The sequence below is a fragment of the Manis javanica genome, chromosome 13 (genome assembly GCF_040802235.1).
Source record: "Manis javanica isolate MJ-LG chromosome 13, MJ_LKY, whole genome shotgun sequence".
NCBI classification, from domain to species: domain Eukaryota; kingdom Metazoa; phylum Chordata; class Mammalia; order Pholidota; family Manidae; genus Manis; species Manis javanica.
This window is the reverse complement of record NC_133168.1, coordinates 95,401,531-95,423,400: the sequence shown is the minus strand read 5'-3', so window position 1 is coordinate 95,423,400 and position 21,870 is coordinate 95,401,531. Positions and strand designations below refer to the sequence as shown.

The following is a 21,870-nucleotide window of genomic DNA, read 5'->3' as shown; positions in this document are numbered from 1 at the left end:
GGAAACACGACTTTACAAAGCTTGTAGGACGCTGCAGAGCAGTTCTAAGAGGGAAGTTCATGGCGATACAGGCCTCCCACAAGAAACAAGAGAAAACGGGCAGAGGATGTGAACAGACATTTTCCCAAAGACATCCAGATGGCCAACAGGCACATGAAAAGGTTCCACGTGGCTAATCATCAGAGCAATGCTAATCAGGACCACAAAGAGGTATCAACTCACACTAGTCAGATTGCCTGGTATCAGAAAGACAAGAAATAACGTGTTGGTGAGGGCGTGGAGAAGAGAGAACCCTTGGACACTGTTGGTGGGAAGGTAAATTGGTGTAGGTGCTGTGGAAGGCAATATGGAGGTTTCTCAAAAAAGTAAAAAACAGAACTACCATTATGATCCAGCAACCCCAATTCTGGGTATTTAATCTGAAGAAAACCAAAACACCACTTTGAAGAGATATACACACCCTGTGCTCATTGCAGCATTATTTACAATAGTCACGATATGGGCAACCTAAGTGCCAGTCAATAGATGAATGGATAAAGAAGAGGCGGTACATGTATGCAATGGGGTATTACTCCTCTATAAAAAAGTAGATCCTCCCATTTGTGACAACATGGATGGCCCTAGAGGGTATTATGCTAAGTGAAGTAAGCCAGACAGAGACAAATACTGTATGATCTCACTCATATGTGGAATCTAATAAACAAAGCAAAAGAACAGACAAAACAGGCTCATGATCCATGGGCGAGGAGTGCGAATGTGGGTAAATACGTGAAGGGGATTAAGAGGTATAAACCTTCCGGTTAAAAAATAAATAATTAATGGAGATGTAAAGTACAGCACAGGGACTATTAAAAAATGGTTAAGTAGCAAATTATTATGTATATTTTCTAATGTATATTTCATACATATATATTTCAGTATATATATATACACACACACACTATATTATTTTCTTATATAATTTATAATAAAACACACACAACTAAAAAAAAAAAATTAGGGCTCCTTGTTACCCTCATAATAGTCTTGTGAATGAGCACACTCTTTGCCAAGTCCCCACTCTGGTCCAGTATGTGGCAGGGGCAGTGACCAGGTGCCCCTACCGCAGCACACAGTAGGGGCACTGTTGGCTGGGAGTCCCTGAAAGTTCTTAAGCCATGTGCATGTAATTGTGTGCACATGCTTGCGTGTGCAGAGGGTATCAGCAGTGCACACAGTAGAAACACAGAAGAAACAGAATGCCTGCACACAGTAGGTCCAGCCAAGGGGCAGAGGCTGTGGGATCCCAGCAGGGAAAATGAGGGGTGCCAGGATAGGCACCCAAAAGCATCTCTGATCCTCATGGGGTGCATGTGGCATCCGGAAGCCCTGTGGTCTGGAGCCAGCACTGAGTGGGAACCCAGTGGGGGAAGCTGGGTCTGAGTCTGGCCCATGGGTTGTGACCAGCTCAACTGTCTCAGGCCCCAGCTCCAGCCGTCCTGAGCATGGCAGGTGGGGTGACGTGCCACAGAACCCAAAGATGACATGAGGCCTCTTCTGGGAGGGGAAGGTTTATTGGGAGTGCCTGATCAAGTGCCATCAATGCAGCAGACCCCTCCCCTGGGGACAGGGCAGTCCAGTGTGTGGACCCAGCGGGTCACAGGCATAGCAGCAGACAGAGGGAAAGGGAGCCACCCCGCAGGGCCCACCCCAGGGGGTCCCTCTCTAAGTCCTCAGGCATCGGCAGCCGAGCTGGGAGGGTCCTGCGGTAGACAGCGTCGGTGCCGGAGAACGGACTTCTCCTCCTCCTGCGGGACAGGAGTGCCCCCCACACACGCGTCACACAGTATGGGGCACCGGTACGCGGCAGCACACGTCGGCTGTGTCCCCTCGCCTCATGGGGGCCTTGGGCTGCCATCTCTTACCATCTCGGAGGCAGTGCTGGGGCTTGCGCCCTCAGGGGAGCCCCCTTCGTCCCGGGAGCAGTCGGGTCCCATGTCCTCCTCATACTCTGTCAGGCAATCGGACTCCTCCCCTGCAACCGGGCAGCAGGGGGGAGGTGAGGGGCACAGGCTGGCCTGACATCTCCAGCCATTTCCCCCTGACCGCAGGACCAGCCCCACCCTCCTGAGGGTGCCCGCGGCCCCTCACCATCAGCGCAGCCGTCAGAAACATAGCTTTTGGGTGGCTCAATCCGGGACACGATCTCCGCCAAGTCCGTGAAGCCAGAGCTGGGGAAGGCCAGCACCTGTGGGTGGTGGGCATGAGGGTCTCCGGGGTCCTGGGGTCCTTGGTCTCAGGGCCCAGTGGTGTTTTAAGGGCTAGGAGATCCTGGGGGAGCTTTCTGGCCTTGGTGGCTCAGCTAAATCCAGGGAGGTCTGGGGGCATCTGAGTTTTTGGGGGGAATGTCTGTGGTCAGAGTGGCCCTGCCAGGAGAGGGCACGGGCTTACATCAGCACGGCGACTCTCGTTAAGGTCGGCAGACCGCCGGTCTGTGAGCATCTTTTCAATGATGTCTCCCCGGCTCCAGCCCCCAAACACGGCCTTCCCATACTGGTAGCCCACGTCCTGCAGGAAACAAGGGGGCTGAGGCCATGTTTGCAAACCTCACCCCCCAATTTTTTCTGCCTTGTCTTCTTGGCTTATCCCTACTTGGTCTGCCCCTTCCCTGCCCCTTAAAAGTCTGATGGTCCAGGGAAACTGGCATTTGAGACTCAACCTATTTCAGACGTGAGTCACATCCTCACGTCTCCCCATCCTGTGCCCTTGCCAGACATTACCAATAAATCCTTCCACGTTCTTTCACTCAGCCCCGTGCAGTGTGCCAAGTGCCAGATGACACGAGATGGTGGTGTGCACAAGCTTATTTGGAGGTCTGCAAGTACGTGGGTCATCAGTAAATACCACCACCTCCCATACCCAGAACAGACATCGCTCATCCCACTTGCATGCTTTCCCAGTGAGCTCAGAACAGGACATCAGACGTTTTTACCCAGGGGTCTGGGCAGCAGCTACTGATAAGTTCCAGTCGGCAGGGTCAGTTCACAGTATTTCTGGGTCAGTGGCACATGACATACACTGCTACATCCCTCTCCTGCACTTGTGGCAGACATTACTTCCTGATTACTGTTCTCAGTCCCACCGAGGTAGAAATGGCATCAGAAATCTCTAGACGGCATTTCAGACAGTGCAGTTGGTGCATAATAGGAGACTAGTGCATATGCAGCACATGCACAGCCAAAGCCCATTGCCACACACTGCAGACATCCCAAGTCAATCACCATTCCATTACTCACAGATCCCACCTGGGAAAGGAGCCCTAGAACCCTCCCCCTCATGTTGCTTTGGGCTTTGAGCAGTAAAGCTTTGCCGGCCCGCCACACTGGCACCAGACTGCTCCTGCTGCTCACATAGATCTGGTCGAACTTCCCGAAGTCCATGGTCTTGAAGCAGTCGATGGGTGGTCGCAGGTACTCGCAGTAGGAGCTGGACTTGACGACCTCCAGCTGCCGCACGCAGGACACATAAGCCAGGCGGGATTGGATCTCCGCCATGTCTGGTACCTTAATCTTGTCTGCCCAGGGGTTGAGCCGCTTCCACAGCAGCCACCAGCCAGACAGGCTGTCGCCATAGGTGCTGAGGTCTGTCTCATCCTGGCTCCCCACGTCGATGGCTATGACCGTCTTGGCACCCATACTGCGAGCAATGTCCGCTGTGGGGCCGGGGAGGTGTCATCAGATGACTCCCACCAGGGCCCAGGGTAGGGAAGGTCAACCCAGTCCCATCATGCAAATAGTCATGCAAAAAAAAGCAAAGAAAAAGCCCACACAAACAACATGCAAAGGGCAAGGAAATGGTCAAGATGATGTCGAGAAAGTGGGGTCCTATGTTGGAGCTTTTTGTCTGGGGAATCAGGGTCAGGTATACAGAAAGACAGGAGGTGAGACACACACACGGGGGACAGAGAGGTGAAAGGAAGAGACTAGGGGTCACAAAGACACCAGGGAAGAGAGAAGAAGGGATCAGGGATGGAGAGAAGCTCAGGGATGAGAAAACAGAAATGTGGAGATAAAGATGCCAAGAGATAAGAGTCCTGGGGGAGGAAAATGCAGGGGGGCATAGACATCAACAGAGATGTGCAGGGATGAAGGGATACTGGGGGTCAGAGCCCTGGGAGGAGAGAGAATCTAGGTGGGAAAAGAGGCATCAGAGCTGAGACAGGGACAGAGAGCAGCAAGCAGGGATAAGGTGATTTGGGGAAGCAGGACAGCAAGGACGTGTGTCCATTGGTCTGTCTGCATGTCTGTGCGATCAACTGTGGGTCCCTGAGTGGGCCTGGGGGATCCTGGCAATGACCCCCGAGCCTCCATCAGACTTTGCACATGCCCCTCACGAGCTTGTGGTTTTGGGTACATGTGCCCACGCCCACCCATCTGTGGGCTTCTGCATGCGTTCCTATCATCTGTGTGCAGCTGCCCATGCGGGTGGTGAACACACACACCTCTGGGGGTGCCTACACCTCTGTACACGCATCCAGGCCTGTGTTTATTTCAGTCCACGTGACTATAGCGTCCGTGCATTCCCTAGTGCTTGTCCGCCTGTGGGTTTGTGTGCACCTGTTCACACAGGTGCGGCTGCATTAGTGCGTCTACCTGTAAAGCGCACCTACAGCATGAGTTGGCAAACTTTGTCTGTAAAGGGCCAAAAAGAAAGTAATTTCAGCTTTGTGGGCCATACAGTCTCTGTCACAACTATTCAGCCCTGCCACTGTGGCACAAAAGCAGCCAAAGACAAAGTATCAGATTGAGTGTGGCTATAAGACAATAAAACTTTATTTTAAAAAATTAGGCAAGGGGCCAGATTTGGCCTGTCGGGCATGGTTTGCTGATTCTTGACCTACAGGATTGCGAGTGCATGTGCAGCCAGCATATACATCTCCTTGTGTGTGTGAGCTGCTGGGAATGTGAAGTTTTAAGTTGCACACCCACCTGCCTCTCCCCTGCACATGTCAGCAGGCACAAAGATGGCTAAACTTGGTCATGCAGGCGCCCTTCCTGTCTGCATGCGTGTGCATGCACGCATGTTCAAGGGAGAGGCAGTGTGAGTGTGGATGGATCAGCAGGCAAAGACATGTCCTATTTCATCAACACGTGTACCTAAACATGTACATCTGTCCAGAGCATGAGTGAATACCTGCTACATGAGTCTCTGCAAGCACACGTGAGTACGTGGCAGCTGGTGTGCATGCATAACAGTGTCCCATCTCCATGTATCTCTGTGTGTGCATGCATATCTGTGTGTGCGTGTGTCCACTTCTGTCTGATACAGCATGCACATGCTTTTCAACTCCACACACTCCTGTCCCCAGGCATACACGTACACCTGCTTGACTGCATAGGCATTCCTAGCCCTGCACAGGTGTGTCTGCGCATGGACGCTCCTGCTCTCGTGTGCACGAGCGGGCAGGCAGTCACTTGCCTGGCAGGTTGTTGATGTAGCCGCCATCCATGAGGAGATGCCCGTCCTTTGGGTCGCAGAGTGGGGGCAGGTAGCCCGAGAGCGTCATGCTGGCACGCACGTACCGCCACAGGGAGCCTGCCCGGCAGGACACACAGACACAGACACGCACAGACACACTCAGACATGCTCAGAGGCCCGGCCAGCCCAGTGGGCTCGCTGACCTGGCACGTTGTTGACATAGCACCCATCCACCAGCGGGTGCCCATCCTTGGGGTCGCAGAGTGGGGGCAGGTAGGGACAGTAGGAGGCACTGGCCCGGACGTAGCGCCACACACAGCCTGCAGGGATGGCGTGAGGGGGTGAGGTGCCCGACTAGACTCCCAGCTCCCCACCCCAGAGGACACACGTACCTGGGGCTCTGGGGCATTAGTGGGTGATGGTTAGTGTTCCGCAATCAGGCCAAGGTGATGGTCACTCATGTTAATGCCCCAGACACTTGGTTGCCCTCCCTGCACCCCATCCCCATGCGGCCACAGGGGCTATGGGGCCGGCGGGGGCACCCACCATCTTTGTGGACACGCATGGCCGAGGCAGTGATGTCTGTGGTCACGTTGAAGTACGGCAGCCACAGGTCCTACAGAGACAGGGATCAGAACGGGGCGGAGCAGGGGCTCCCATGAGCAGGGTTGGGGGCGGGGCGGGCAGCGGTGCTCACCTCAATCTGCTTGTCCTGGAAGACACGGTGGATGCTGCGGTTGAAGGCCGACCCCGTGAACATGGAGGTGACAGGGTACGTGAGGTCCAGCACAGGCTCCAGCACCGAAGTCATGCTCTAGGAGTAAAGGGCCGGGAGTCAAACAGGAGTCACTTGGGGTCACTAACAAGGAGGTTTTCAGGGGTCCTGGGACTTAGGGACTAGGGTCACCCACTAGGAGGTCACGCAAGATGCTGGAAGTATCTCTAGGCAGGTCCAGGTGGAGCTCAGGAAAAGGTCAGAAGCCCAGAAGCCCCTCTGGGATCAGGTTTCAGGGTGCTCCTGGATTGGGGGGAATCTCTGCCCCCAGCACACACCTTAGCCCACTCCCGGGCCCGCTGCTTGGTGCGGCTGGCGCTTCGCTCCTCGGCGTACAGCGCCCCAATGAAGGAGCCAATGGATGTGCCACCCACCAGGTCGACAGGGACCCCCGCCTCCTCTAAAGCCTTCAGCACTCCAATGTGTGAGCAGCCCCTGTGAGGAAAAGCAGACCCAGGGACCCGCTGGGGAACCCCAAAGCCCGTCTCCCCCGCAGGCAAGGATAGTGCCAGTCCCCGTGGAGTGGCTCCCAGGACGCAAGTCCCGCCCCCGCGCTGGCCCACCCCTCACCTGGCCCCGCCCCCGCCCAGCACCAGGGCGATGGTGTTGCCTGTGAGCACCCGCGCCAGGCGAGAGAAGTCACTGTGCCGGTCTGCCTGCCTTGAGAAAACCTTCTCGTAGAGCTCATGCTGGGATGGGGGGTAGGGGGAGAAGAGAGACACGATCTATGAGAACTGGGGTGCAGGAGATGACATCCGGGCCTCCCTGGCACCGCCCCAGCCTCGCAGGCCTCTAAGCCACGCCCTGAAGGTCTGGAGAAGTGCAGTTCCCGGATCGCCCAGCTCCAGGCGCAGGCTCACCAGCTTGGCGGGGCTGCGGCGTGAGAACAGGCGGCGCGGACAGCGCAGGTGCAGGTGCCCCGAGCACCAGCTGCGCATGTTGAGCCACTCCACCGTGCGCGTGGGGCCCGCGCCCTCCTCGCGGTGCAGCAGGACCAGCTGCTTGAGGGCGCGCACCGCAGTGTTCTCCAGCATCTGCTCCAGCTGCAGGGGGTGGGAGGACAAGTCACCAATCACCGGTGTCCTCCCCTCCCCCCACACGGGGCCGAGCTGGGGTCCCCCGGTCACCTAGCCCCACGGTGAGGCTGCGTGTGGTCCTGCGCTAGCACAGGAGGGCCGGGCATGGGGTGAGGTCGGCGAAGGCCACCGTGCAAGGTCCCCGGACCTGGCCGAGGGTGGGCTCCTGGTCGCCCAGGCCCACGATGAGGATGCAGTCAGCCTGGCGCAGGCAGCGCACCGTCCAGGGCGTCAGCGAAGCATCCGTCTGGTAGAGCACGATGCGGTGCGCATCCTCCTGCTGGGCCAGCCACCCTGACAGACGGAACTCTTGGATGCTGGGGCGGGGGAGCGCAACTGTTATTCTGGGGTTGGTCAAGGGTCCCATGCTGCCCAGAAACCATGTAGCTCTACTGCTGGGGGGAAGGGGCCCTAGACACCCAGGCCCCCATATTGTGCCTGTGTGCTCCTGGGGCAGGTTCACCCCCTTGTCTCCCAACTGACTAGGTGGATGGGGGCACATGCTCCTCAGGTCACAGCCTAGAACTCAGTCAGAACTGAAAGAATACTAGGCTTGAAGCTTCTCTCTCACCATCTCCCTCCACTCCACACCCCAACACACACCTGTCCAGGGCAGAGGCCCCCAGGCGGGCCCGGATGATGTCACTGTTGAGGAGGAGCGTGGGACCTGGGGATGGGGAAGGAAGGGGGTCAGGAGCCCAGGTCCACGGAGCTGGGGGCGTCTGCCACAAAACAATGACTCCCACCCCCACCCCCCACGCAGGCATCTCTACTTATTGGCGAGTGCCCCGCCCACATCCATTGGGTCCTCCCCAGACCAATGGCCTGCTCTCATGCACCGCCCCCGTCCCCGACTGACCAATGGCTTGCAGAGCGTGCTGCAGCTCCAGAGTGAAGGCCACCATGGGCACCTCAGCACACACGGGCAGGACCGCCACTGTTGCCAGGTTGCTGGCTGGGTTGGTGAGCTCCGAGTGAGGGGGGACGCCTAGCCCCGAGCCTGCTGAGACCCCAATGGAGGAGATATGCTGTGCAGTGCTATGTCTGGAGAGACCTACCACCTCCTTCTGAGAAACCCCTGCAAGGCAGAGGCATCCTCCAGCAGAGGCAAACAAAGCCATAGCAGAAATCATGGTCCCCATCCTGAACCCACAGCCACATCCATGTCCCGTTTTGGTTGGATCTGGCCAGTGGAGCCCTCAGTTTTGGCCTTAATCTCCTCAACGGGGTCTGTTACACAACCCCACAACTGTTCCGATTCTCCACCGTGTCTGCAGGGATGGATCCATGCTCCTACACCTTTCTGGCTTTGGTGCCCCGTTCACTGAAAGGATTTGAACACAAAGCTAGACAGAAACCCACACACTTTGGGTCTATATACGGCTTCCCAGGTTCTCCACTGACACTCTACCCTAGGCCCTTACCCTCTGTCTCTTGCCCGGGCCTCTCACTGCCTCCTCCCCTCCAGCCGCATCCCCTAACAGTCCGCACAAGCCCACATGTCCTTCCCCTACTCTTACTGACCTGTCCCCTCCCCTGTTTCTCCTCCTTGCTCATTTTCCTCCTCGAGGTGTTTCAAAACCACTAAACCCTGCGTGCAGGGCTTTGGCAGTTCTCCTCAATGCCTGGTCCCATGCCATCTGTCTCGTCTCAGTTCAGAAAAACCTTCCCTCTCCGGGCTAAGGTCCTGGGCGTGGGGGTGGTTCTTGGCCACGGGTCACCCTGGCCACCACCCCAGGGATTCATATGGTGGGGTGAAGGCAGAAGCCCCTGGGGGAAAAGGGATATGGAGGTAGCAGAGCTGGCCCAGGGTCGGGTCGCCGTAACATAGAACCTCCCGCCCTTACTCCCCAGTGTACCTAACTCTGCAAAGCTACATCTTCCAGCAGGTGCTGGACAGAAAACCACATCTCCCAGCATGCCGGCAACTTCAGAAGGCACTTCCCAACATGCCCTAGGTACCAAACACCGGCTCATGAACTCCATTTCCCAGCATACTCTGGTCTGAAAAAGGAACTTCCTTTTTCAGTGTTTGGGAAGTGGACTCCATCCCCCCAAGAAGGCCCTGACACCCAGAACCAAGCTCACCCCTAAAGACTCCGCCCCTCAGCTCGACTGAGACTTTGGATACCACTAACTAGCACACCTGAGTCTCCGACTGCTTCACGGCATGCCTAGGAATCCGAACTCTATCCACCAGCATACACCGAGACCCGGATTCCACTTCCGGCCCCAAGGCCCGCCCAGAGCGTGGTTTACAAGCGGGACTGTTCCCCACCATGCTGTGGGTTTGGGGTTCCATCTCCCGCGGTGTTCTCGATAGGACTACATCTCCCAGCATTCCCAGGGGCGGCCTGTTATCACCTGGAAAGGGTCCTTGCAGCTGCTGCAAATTCCCCAAGATTTTCTGGCTCAGGAGATGGATGAGGCGGGTCACAACCTGGGGCGTTGGGGACCGGCGGTCCAGTGAGACTACAGCAGCAACTGTGCGAGTCCCACTTTCCCTCCTCTTACTGGGTCCTGGTCCCCAAAGCCCCGCACTCAGTGGGCGGGCGGCTTCGCCTCCTTCCTATGGTTCCACCCCCTGGCGCCCCGCCCCTGTGAGGCCAGCCCAGGACGCGTCCAGCAGTACCTGCGGGTATCGGCGTTTGATGTGGCCCAGGGTGCCCTCGGGGAGTTTGGCCAGCTCTGTGTCACGCACAGCGTGCACTGTTGTAGCGCGTGGCTGCCGTGTCAGCGCCTCCACCTGGGGGCCCATGTGTATGACTAGGGCTGCTTGAGCGAGGAGGCCCCGGAAAGATAAGTGGGAGGTTGACCATGGGTGCAGAGAAGCAGCGGTACCCAGTCTCCAAGAGGGAGATGGCGAAAACCAAAGCTTCACTACCCACTAGGGTTCTGTGGAGTGGGAGAGGACAGGCATCCACCCCAGGCGGGGGTCTCCTCCACTGATGAAGAAAGGTCTGGGGGCAGAGTCAGATCAGACTCACTACGCAATGAGCTTGCCCCTGATCCCGGCCCTACGAAAGGATCTGGGGAAAGTGGATGGGCGAGGTCAGAAGTCGGGGCCTCCGCATCATCTGATGACCGGGAATGTGTTTGTTGGGAGGAGCGGGGAAAATGGCCTTGGGGGAGATCAGAGGACACAAGTGGGGCGTTGCTTACCACCCCGATGAGATCTCCACGGCCGTACTCGCCCACCAGCTCCTTTTTGCCATTGCCTCGCTGGATGACACTACGGAGCCGCCCATTCAGCACGATGTAGGTGCAGTCTGAGCGGTCACCCTGCCTGGGGTGTGGGGTGGGTCAGAAGGGTCAGGGCCTGGGCCTAGGCAGGGCCTAAATGGCAAGTTGGAGGCGAGGGCTGCACCTGTACAGCGCGCGTCCCGCCTCCACCGCAGTCCAGTCGATTGCGAAGTCCATCTGGCGCACGAAGGGCGACATCCTTGCTGCCACTGTGTGCGCGGCACTCAATACCACACTAGGCTGTGCGCGCATAATCCTGTAGGGGAATCATGTACTGGGCGTGGCCCGAAATAGCTCTTAGGGAGTGGAGACAGCAGGTGAGAGCCTGGAGGGCAGTAAGTGGGGCTGGAAGGGCTTAAATCTGCCCCAGAAAGGCGTCTGGGCTTGCAGAGGGATAACCTTTCCCTGGGCAGAAGAGTTGGCTTATGACCCTCCAGTGCCCCTCCCACCCAACAATGGGCCCTGCCATACTCATAAAAGTCCGACTTGGAGATCCGCAGGAAAGTGCAGTCGCGCTGGGCTCGTAGGGTGAAGATGAGGGGCTCTCCAGTGAGCACTGCCAGCTGTCCCACCAGCTCCCCAGGCTGGGCCACGAACAGGCACACGTCCTCAGCCTTGTCAATCATGCGCTGGTAGACATGCAGGCAGCCCCAGAGCACAAAGTGCAGGCTAACGTCCTGTGGGACAGGGGCCAGGAGCTGGGCACAGGGGCAACACTCCTATCCCCAACTCAGATCAATATCCTCCATAGGAAAGGTTAAGGACAAGTTAGGGGAGGCAGTGAAGGCTTTGGATTGCTCTGAGCTGAGCAGCATGTTTATATTACTATTCGGCACCTGGGGCAGACATTGCTAATGGATCACCAAACTGAGCTCATGCAGAAGCCCATGAATTCTTTTCAACATAGCCAGCAAGAAGCTGCAATGGCTGGCTACACTGGGCCGAGGCTGAGCTTAAATTGTCTTTGCTTGTATTGGGCAACTGGACAGCCACATGGCCCTTACCTTATACTATGTCAAAATGGATCAAAGCCATGGTAGGAGCTAAAACAATACAATTGTTGTAAGAAAATAGAGACGCCAGTCTTCATGATCTTGAATTTGGCAATGGAGTCTTGGATATGACATCATAACATGAAGAGCAAAAGAAAGTAGATAAATTGGACTTAATCAAAACTAAAAATGTTTGAAAAGACGACACATAGAATGGGTGAAAATATTTGCAAATCATGCATCTGCTATGAGTCTTGTATACAGAATATATGATTCTTACAACTCAGTAATAAAAAGACAATTCAAAAAGAGCACAAAAGCTCTCAACAGACACTTCTCCAAAGAAGATTTACGAAAGGCCAATAGGCACGTGAAAAAATGCTCAAAATCATTAGTCATTAGGGAAATGCAAATCAAAACCATAATGAGATGCCATGTCATATGTACTAAGATGTCTAGAATTAGAAAGTGTTGGATGGGACACAGATAAATTGGAAGGCTCACACACTGCAAGTGGGAATGGAACGGTGCAGCCGCTTCAGAAAAGAGTCTGGCTACAGCCCAAAACAGTCTGCAGAGTGAAAGACACAGTTGCCTGTGACCCAGGATTTAACTCCTGGATATATATACCCAACACAAATGGAAACATACATCCCATAAAAATTTGTACAAGAACATTCAGAGCAGCATTACACCTAATAGCCAAAAGGTGGAAATCACTCAACTGTCCATCAAGTGATGAATGTGGTAGACAGATACAACCAATTATTCAGTCAAAAAGGAGTGATGCACCAACACTGATGTAGCTGGAAAACCTCATGCTCAGTGAGAGAGGCCAGGGGCAAAGGGACAGAGCATGTGATTCCATTTATATGTAGTGTCTAGGACAGGCAAATCTATAGGAACACAAGATTAGGAATTGCTTAAGGCTGTTGGGGATGGTGATCCATTAATAATGTCTGCCTTGGGGGCTTAACAGGAATATAGATATATGTGCTGCTCAGCTCAGAAGTAGGAGGTTGATAACTAAAGGATATGAGATTTCTTCATGAGGTCATGAAAGTGTTCTAAAATCGATAGTGGTGATGGTTGTACAATTCTGTGAATGTACAAAAAAACCACTGAATTGTACTCTCCTGGGTGAATTGCATTGTATGTGAATTGCATCTCTATAAAACTACCACTGAGAAATATTTAAAAATCCCCTTTGCCCCTGGCTCCCTTGTGCCACCCCATCCCTGTCGACTTCTTTTGTTTCCTAGAGATCAACCTCTCTTCTCACCACAGGATATTTGCACAAGCTATTTCCTAGAAAGCTCTTTCCTCCCCCTTGCACCAATTGGTCAATCCTTCCCCACCTTTCCTCCTCAGCTGGAGGCCACTTCTGCAGAGGCGCTGCCCTGCCTAAGACAGATTTTGTAGAGCTGAGAACATCTTACATGTAAGCACTGAGCACATAACGATTTTACAAGAATTTGTGTAATCCTCTGAGTGTAACATTTGTCAGAACTGTGGGTTTCCCCAGGGCAGGGACGCCATAGGTGTTTCCTGCCTCTGGGGCAGGCAGCACAGGGGACCCAGCAAACTCAGTATATGTGCGTGCCCCTCTCCTCTAGGGTTGGCCTGCCCAGCCAGACACCCATCTGTTCCATGTTTTTATGAATGAGAAACTGAAACTTCCCAGAGACAGACTCCTTCCTCATGCAACCCATAAACCCGTCTGGTACCCCACAAAGCCTCAGTGAGCACCGGAACACTGCGGGGACCCCCTGAGAAGGGGCCCCAGGAGACAGATACGCATGCTGGAAGTTTCCAAGACAGAATTTCCAGACCATTGTTTAGAATATAAGTGGGAGTTACTAATATTAGGGTGACACTCGTCATATTGGGAAGCATGCTTGTTCACTGCAGGACTTCTCAAGAGCCTTGAATACACTCATAATACTCACTAAAAGCTTTCATGAAGGGATAAAACAAACAGCAGTACCCAAACCTATTTGACCATTGTGATAAAGGTGTTCCATGAAACACACTTTGGGAAATATTTGTATAAAGCAGAGTTTCCCAACCTTGGCACTACTGACATTGTGAACTAGGTAATTCTTTGCGGCAGGGGCTATCCTGTGCATTCTTGCATCTCTGGCCTCTGCTCACTAAGTAGCAACCCTGCAAATCAATAAAAGTCTCTGCTTTGCCACATGTCCCCTGGGGAGGGGGGCAAAAGTGCCCCCTGTTGAAAACCACTGGTGTTAAATTTCAAAAGAAGGCATAGCAAAGTAATGTCCCTAACAAAGTCCTGAGGGCCCAAGGAGCCTCAAGTAGCTGCAGATCTGCTTGGCCCATTAGCAGGCTGGGCGGCTGGGCTGAGCCCAAGTTTCCCAAATAAGTAAGGATCCAGGGGCCCCCTGCAAAAGCCATGGTGTGACCACACTGCCTCAACCTGCCTGTCCCCCAAATACCACAAACAGCTGGCAGAAGCTCCACCCAACTTCCTCTGCAGAAAAGAGTGCACCCTTTTGAAGTGATAGTTGAATCCACTGGTCAAATGACAGAATGATATCCCAGCCAGATAACAGGAAAGCCACCCCCACGCCAACCCCTGTTCCAGCCCAGGGCTGGTCATCCTTGTAAACCCTAGGCAGCTCAGAGCCATCTCCACGTTAATCCTCGCAACAATCCTAGTCAACTGTTAGCACCTCCATTCCCTAGATGAGAAAGCTGAGAACTTTCTGGATGATTCAGCCAAGGTCACACAGGGTGTCAGGGCAGTGTCTGCACTTCAACTTCGGCCCCCTCTGTCCAGAACCCTCCCCTGTGCTTCTGGACTACGAGACCATGAGTAGGTCTCAGCTTCCCATTTGGAGAATGTAGGGAACTGGGATACAATTTGCTGTCCCTTCTGGGTGCTGCTGGAAGGCAGCGAAAGCCAGCTCCTGGGGCTGGTTCGCGGCCTCACGTCCAGATTCTGATCTGCACACATCTACCGAGCTCCCATCCTGGAAGGGACCCAGGACTGGAGTCGACAAAGAGCTTCCGAGCATAGAGCTGGACTGAAAGGCCAGAAAACAGAAGTTGCATGAAAGGCCAGGGCAGGGAAGAGAGATCTAGGGGTTGGGGCCCTAAGGTAAAAGGCTCAGGGATTGTAGGTGAAAGGTCAATAGGTCCGAAGGACATGGGGCAGGAGGGCTGAGGGTCAGAGTAAGAGGTTCTGAGGGTCAGGGGTTGGAAAGCATAGACTGAGATATCTACACATAGGGTCACAATGCAAGGGTCAGAGATCAGAGAGGTCTTGGGTTAGAGTTGCATGATTAGAGGTCAGGGGTCAGTCTCACCTGGTCCCCCTGGCGGGCAATGATGGTGCCAGCTTTGGCATGATGCAGTAAGACCCGGCTGTTCAGGAGAGCAGGGTCCTGGGGAGGAAGAAAGGTGAGACTTGCCCAGCCAGGCTTCCCGACCCCCAGTTCCATCCCCAAGGCCCCCTCAGCCACCCACCTCAATCCGCATCAGCTTGGCCAGCTCCCGCTTCGCTGCCTCAAAGATGCTGCTTGTCTGGCGGCCCTGGTAGGGCCCGAAGGGGCAGCCACCGGTGGCTGACTCGTCTTCACAGAAGTTGCTGGCTTCCGTGTACTCACAGGCACCTGCTGGCTGCTCCCGGGGTTCCTGAGTGGGGGACTGAATGGGGCAAGGCCTGTGATCTCTGTGCTCCTACCTGACCTTCCTCCTCAGGGGAGTCCACCACCGGCCAGTGGCCTGGGAGGGCACAGGGAGGGGTAGGGAGAAGGCAGGGCCTTACCCGAGCCAGCACTGCCTGGGGCCCCCCTGAGGCCTCTTCCTGAAGGGACACGGAGATTCGGCCCCGTTCATATGCCATGTCAAAGTCTGAGCGGGGGACACCTTGCAAGCCTGTGGTGGGCAAGGGGCCATAAAAGCAATAAAGATGAGAGTGGCCCCAGCTGACCTCCCTGCTGAATGCCATATCCATGCAGACATGACTAATCAATCACTAAACTCTCCCTTGGAATCCCCGCCACAGCTGGGAGAACACCATCTCCGTGAGCACCCACAAAAAGCCACGAGAGAAAGTGTTGCCAGGGTTCCCATTTCACAGGGGAGAAAAATCAAGATTGGCAGGCCTGCATTCAAACCCAGAAGCTTGATTGCTGCCCCCTCTCTATCCGGTGCCCCAAACCTGAGATGTCCACTGGCATGGAGATGCAGCGACTCAGCAGGGGGGCAGATGGGGCTTCCAGGGACGTAGGCTTCACTGGGTTCCCTGGGGAAGACATGTGTTCAGGCACCCACCCCTCAGAGCGCCAAGCCGAGACCTCAGTTTGGGGTGGGGGGGTCTGACAGGGGTCTGGGAGGGGTCCAAGCCCCCGAGGCCTGGAGGACCAGGCAAAGTTATTGCAATGGCTCTCAGGGGCTGGGGCCAGATGTCCCTGGGGGAATGGGCAGGGGCAGGCAGGAGTCTCTGAGGAACGGAGAGAGAGACTGGGAGGCAGAGGCGGGGAGAGGCCCAGGCAGGGGTCACCTCAGCTACCTGCAGGTCCAGGCAGTGGGGCCCCGGTGGGGTCTGGTGGCCGGCCAGGGGTCTCCCTTGGCTCTTCGATAGCCGAGGTGCTGGCCGCCGACTTGGAACCACGCACCGGGCTTGTGCGGGCTGGGAGGCCGGGGATGGGGAAGAGGCGCAGTGGCTGGATCTCCTGGGGGCAGAGAGCACCCTCGCAGCGAGTCTCCCGAGGCACGGAGTCTCCCGAGGCACGGGGCACACCCCCACCCGCCCAGCCCCCTGGGCCTCCTGTGCAACCCACGTGGCTGAACAGCTCGTTGGTCAGGCCCAGGTAGTTGTGAAGCGCCAGGAAGGTGACCCGCTGCAGCCTCACCATGATGATCTGCGGAGGCGGGAACAGGGGGCTGCTTTGAGGGGCGTGGCCACAATGGATGGCGCCAAGGACCAAAGGGTGAGCCCGGTGAAAGTTGAAACAAAGCAGTTAAGGGGGTGAGAGGCCAGGATGGGAAGCAGGGAAACAGGAGATGGGGCAGAGCGAAGGTCAAGGTCAGGAGTAGTAAGGGGCTGCAGGGACAGGAAGGGAGCAGGGAGACATCCACAATCACGTGACAGAAGCCTAGGGGCGGGGGTGGGGGAGCGGAGATGCCTAATGGGAGGAGTCAAGGAGGCCCCAGGCGGCTGTTTGGGCAGATAAGCACAGCTTGAGCTCCTGCTGGCTGCGGAGTCCCGGCCCCCCCTGGGGTCGGTGGAAGAAGGTCAAAGGCCGCTGACCTGCACCACGCGCACCAGGCTCTCGGGGTACTTGGTGAAGACGGTGGAGAAGGCCTCCACCGGCAGCCGCAGCACTGTGGAGTCGCGGGCAGCCCGGGCAGACACCGTCCGCTGGGGGTGCTGGTGACCCTGGGAGGTGGGGGAATGGGAAGAATCAAGGGCAGGGGTTGTAGCTTTCCCATTGCCCCCTCCAACCCTTCTCGACAGACCACCCACAACCTCAGGGACCTGTCAGGGATTGGGGCCCTCCAGGTGACCTCTCCAACCCAGCCCACTGGGTATGTCCTTGAACCCAGCCTCCCTGCCCCCCACACCAACTGGTCACTCACAGTGATGACATCCAGGATGCTCAAAAGGCTGTTGACGCTGTCCCCGGGGACCACTTCCTTCACTACACACTCCTTCCCGTCCTGAGAATGGTGGGGGGCCGCTGACCAGGGCTGCCTTGGCACTGCCAATGGGAAGTCCGCCCCCTGATCGTGCCACTGGCCCTCACCCTCACCCACCCGGTGATCACTGACCCTCGATCCCAGAACCCTGCGGTCATAACGATGAGCATCCTCTTCCTGGCCGTCACTAACCGTGACCGTGGACCACTTCAGACACCCTTGGGCATCTGTTCCTGACTCCTGCCGACACATCTCAGAAGACCTTCAACCCTCCTGACCCAAGGACTGCTACCCTTGGGGAGGTCCACTCACAGGTCCTGGCAAACAGAGCTCCAGCAGCCCCTCCTGCACCACGTAGATGCTGGCGTCTGGCTGGCCCGGCCGGAGGACATAGTCACCCTGGCTGAGCCGCTGGAAGACCATGTGTCGGCAGAGCTCCAGGAAGAGCGGCTTCTCGAAGTGGCCCAGCACCCTGTTGGAGGGGGAAAGGGGAGGGGCAACTAAGCCGGTCAGGTCAGGTCCCCGATTCTGCAGCCCCCCGCCTGCACCCTGATACTGACCGGACATTCTTGAGCATGTAGAGCACCTCAGAGGGCAGGTGGGAGTTGGCCAGGTCACCCTCCGTCAGGTCAGCCTCCAGCACTGAGGGTGGGGGCTCCTTCCGCTGCAGTGTGGGAGCTTCTTTCTGGATGCGCAGGATCCTGGTAGGAGAAGGGTGCAGGGGGGCGCAGAGAGAGGACTCAGGCAGGCCTGGGACTCCCACAGAGCCTTCCCCTCCAGGCTCACAAAGAACAGGGGTCAGGAAATTCTGGCCTTACACTGGTTTTTATAAATAAAGTTTTATTGGCACACAACCATGTTCATTCACTTAATTATTGTCTGTGACCACTTTCACTCAACAGCAGAGTTGATTTGTTACAACATAGTTGTTACAACACATCTTAGGCCTTCAAAGCCCAAGATATGTACTATATGGCACTTCACACAAGAAGTTTGCTGACCTCTGATGCAAAACCCTGAATTCGCTCCTTCGCTAGTCACAGGCCGCTGAGATCACCCTGCAGTTAGGCAGACCCCTGACATACTTCCAAGATGTGGACAGACCCCAGAAACAGCACCTCTGCCCATCATGGAAGCCCTGAGCCAGTCTTGCCAGTAACTGCAGCTTTACTCCTCAAACTCTCCCTACTGTAGACAGACCCTAGAAGTAGCTTCTGATACATGAAGGGACCCCAGATACAGCCTAGAATGTTCTTTGTGAAGATCCCTGGGATAGTCTTTCCTCCTATGTTACATAAAAACACGAGCTAGCCCCTCTGATGGTCAGAAGACTCTTGACACCAACCACTGTAGTAGGAGCAGACCCGAGTCCAACGCCACGATATAGAGAAGTCCAGATATAGCTCCTCTCCTGATCAGGGAGGTCCCTGGGCCAGCCCTTGCCCAGGTCAAAGGGAGCTGAGATGCCCTGTGAAGGTCATGGTACCAAGGCAGCTCCTACAGGGCAGGCGGACACTGAGATAGCCCCCATGATGTGGGGGGACATGACAATTCAGAGGCAGCCCTCCTGCCCAAACCATAAAAAGCTGTGTGATAGCACATGTAACAAATCTGCTGATCACAGGCAGCCCTGGGATGACCCCTTAGTGTGAAAACATGCTTGAGACATTCAAGTAGGCCCCATGAGGTCAGGAGACCCCCGAGTCAGCTCCCCACTTAGAAGGATCCCTGGGAGAGCCTTTCTCAGATTTCCTGATGTAACCCTTGGACCCCTGACATGTCCTTCCTATGTTTCTAGTGCAAGAAGATTCCTGAAGCAACTCCTGGGAGAACAGAAGCCCTTGAGCTGGCTTCTTAGAGTGGGAAGAACTCCAAGGTAGGGGACATAGAGAGATGCTTTCTGATGTAGAGAGATTGCTGAGATAAAACCTACAGAACAAAAGCTAGAGATAGCCCCCCAGAAGATAAGAGACATTTGAGATTTTCCCAGTCTGGCACTTCTCGTGTGGGGAGACACAGGGAGTAGTCTGCACGGGAACCCCAGATGTAGACCCTTACATGAATGACAATGTGTCTGACATACTGATGGAGACCAAATAACAGAGATACCCATGCGGCAGGGAAACATCATTGAGATAGCCCCTTAGCGGGCAGAGACCCCAGAGACACCCTGTCCAGTGGGACATCTCTGAGAAGGTGCCTCTGATGTGGGAAGACTACCAAAACAGTCTGTGGGGTTCAAAGAACCCAGAGATACACCCTTCAGTGTGTGCAGATCACTCCAAAGGCCCCTGAGATAGCTCCCAAAGCCAGGTCCACCCAGCACAGCCTTACTTCTTGGCAATGTTGAGCATTTTAAGTTTCTTCTTCATGCGTGGCCGGGAAGTGGTGGAGACGGAGGCATCCACCAGGGAGGAAGTGGATTGTGATACCTGGGAAGATTAAGGATAGGAGAAGGATCAACTGCCAGTTCAGACCTTCGGGAAGAGTGGGGGAGACCCAGAGGTGCTTAATCAAGGAAGGTGGTGGGCTTACTGAGATATGTAACAAGGAAACGGGCAGGGCCTCGGTATGGTCAGCGGCGCCCCAGGGGGTCCTAGACTCACCTTCCGCATAATCTTACGACCATAGAAAAGCACTTTGTCCCTCTTCCGGAATCGATACCGCGGTCCATCCGGAGCTGGAGTTTCTGGGATCAGTGGGGAGAGGGTGACTCTGAGCACTGCGCAGACTCCACCAGATCGGAGTGCCGCAAACCGCGTCTCTACTACCTCAGGGACGCGAGCATTCCAGCTCCCCACCCTGCAGCCTTCCCAGAGGGGCCCTCCGGGTCCTCACTCGGCACGCGAAGCCTCCGCGCCAGCAGAAGGATGAGCACGGCCGTGACCACCGCAACTCCAGCCCCAATCATCACGCCCAACACCTGCGGGACGAAAGGCACTGGCTGCGCATCGCATACTCGCCCCACCGAGCCCTCCCTGGGGGCCAGGACGCCCCATGCCCCATCCCACTCCGTCAAGTTCGCCCCCAAGGAGGTGCCAGTTGGGCCAGGCCTCGATATCCCCATCAGCAGGATGGGCTGGCGTGGCTCCCTCCCTGGGGGCGAAACTCTTCCCAACGGCTCGGCGGCCGGTGATGCACGCCGGGAAACGTAGTAACGCCTGCACAGACGCAGCCGAGTTCTCGCGGGACCGCATGGTGTGCGCTGAGCATGTCGGGATTAGTAGTCCTCGCAGTGCTACACACCCACCAGCCCTTACCATTCCTGTTTGCAGCGGAGCCTCCATCGGATGCTTCAGGGTGGGCGGCAGGTCTGGAAGTCTGGAGTCTTGGGGAAATGCGGGGCAGGAGGAACCCGTGCAAGTCTTCACTGTGGGCCCGCCCCTCCTCTGCCGCAAGCCCTGCCCCTCAGCACAAGCCCTGCCTCTTAGTACCCGCCGGTCTGGGGACCGCTTGGGGGGCGCTGCGGAGTAGAGGGGTGGGGCAGGTTGATCTCGCGGCCCATTCTTGGGAGTGAGACTGGTCCTTGGCTTCCCGCCTGGCTCCCTTCACCAGGCCTACCTGTCCAGACCCACCTTGGGGCCAAAGGACAACCGGCGGGACACCCACTGTCAGCAGCCAGCGCTGCTGTGGGTCTTCGAAGGGCACGGATCCCTCCCACAAGTGGCCCTCTCCCCGGCTTCTAATCTGAGGGACTGATTAATCCTGACCCACTGAACCTTAGGCCGCACTCCCGTACCCCAGCCGAAAACTGAGGCCCGCAAGCCAGGGGGTCAGGGAGACGCCCGGCTCCCGGCCCAAACCTGACCCCGGAAGTGCTGCCGGGAGCTGCCACACTGGGGTCCTGGGGCGCGGCCGAGGTGTCGGAAGGACCCTGAGACGCTCGGAGTGGGGTGGGCTCTCAAGGTGTTCCTGGTTAATGCTGGAGATTTACTGTCTCGTTTTAGTAAAGTTATTGGGTCTCTGGCAGTGCGGAGCATCACTGGGACGTCGAGAGCGATGCTGGAGCCATTGCTGGGAGACGTAACCAGACACGCTGGGATCAAGGGTGGGGGGTGGGGGTCACTGGAAACTTACTGATTCTGAGGAATACTGGACTGTTACCAAGAAAACCGGGAGCTGAGTGGGCACGTCCCTCGGGTCGTTCGAGCGGGCCTAGGGAGGAATGCTGGAATATTACTTGGACTTTTCTGGCAGGCTGAGGATGTGGCGCCGCTAGAATACTAACGGAAATTTGGGGGACTCACTGGGCCCTTGAAACATTACCTGGAAAATTCATGGGGACTAGTCCCCTCTTCCACCCTAGGGTACACCTGGCTACCGGAGCGTAAACACCTGCTGGCAACTGGGGGACGGGAGCATCAGAAAGTCGGGGACTACCGGGAATCGGAGGAGGATAGATGTGGGAAAGCTGAGGGCTCGCTAATGACTCCCGAAGGGCCGCGGACGCCTGTGAAGACGCGACAGAAACCCGGACTCACCCACGGGCCGCAGCCGGGGTCCACTCTGCGTCAATACCGCCGGCGTTCAGCCCGGGACCGCTGGTGCGGCCCCTTTAAATTATTTGCCGTAGGGCGCGCCGCGGCCCCGCCCCCCGCCATCTTCGGAAGGTCGCACTTCTTAAAGAGACAGGAGACCGGTTGCGCAGGAAACGCCC

General features: G+C 56.2%; 1 protein-coding gene across 9 annotated transcripts; it reads right to left on the bottom strand.

Annotated features, from left to right (window-relative positions):
* Positions 1-1,534: 1,534 nt before the first annotated feature.
* PNPLA6 (patatin like domain 6, lysophospholipase) lies at positions 1,535-21,837 on the bottom strand. Of its 9 annotated transcripts, none has more exons than XM_037018080.2 (35): positions 21,695-21,837; positions 21,291-21,368; positions 20,474-20,676; positions 20,052-20,136; positions 19,820-19,902; positions 19,548-19,645; positions 17,774-17,914; positions 17,526-17,685; positions 17,154-17,234; positions 16,825-16,953; positions 16,355-16,435; positions 16,084-16,246; positions 15,733-15,816; positions 15,337-15,446; positions 15,036-15,215; positions 14,876-14,953; positions 11,023-11,228; positions 10,676-10,807; positions 10,471-10,594; positions 9,941-10,054; positions 9,673-9,748; positions 8,168-8,311; positions 7,912-7,975; positions 7,457-7,625; positions 7,093-7,275; positions 6,803-6,921; positions 6,511-6,667; positions 6,155-6,271; positions 6,004-6,073; positions 5,458-5,574; positions 3,390-3,691; positions 2,431-2,547; positions 2,131-2,227; positions 1,905-2,014; positions 1,535-1,787 (listed from the first exon to the last, which is right to left on the bottom strand). In XM_037018080.2, the coding sequence occupies exons 3-35, from the start codon at positions 20,498-20,500 to the stop codon at positions 1,713-1,715; spliced, it is 3,993 nt and encodes a 1,330-aa protein (XP_036873975.2). In that variant the 5' UTR covers positions 20,501-20,676; positions 21,291-21,368; positions 21,695-21,837; the 3' UTR covers positions 1,535-1,712. The 9 variants fall into 9 exon arrangements, with proteins under 9 accessions (XP_036873975.2, XP_036873977.2, XP_073076527.1 ...); XM_037018082.2 differs by having other exon boundaries at positions 8,168-8,308; XM_073220426.1 differs by having other exon boundaries at positions 20,474-20,541; positions 21,291-21,366; positions 21,694-21,755.
* Between the last annotated feature and the right edge of the window lie 33 nt (positions 21,838-21,870).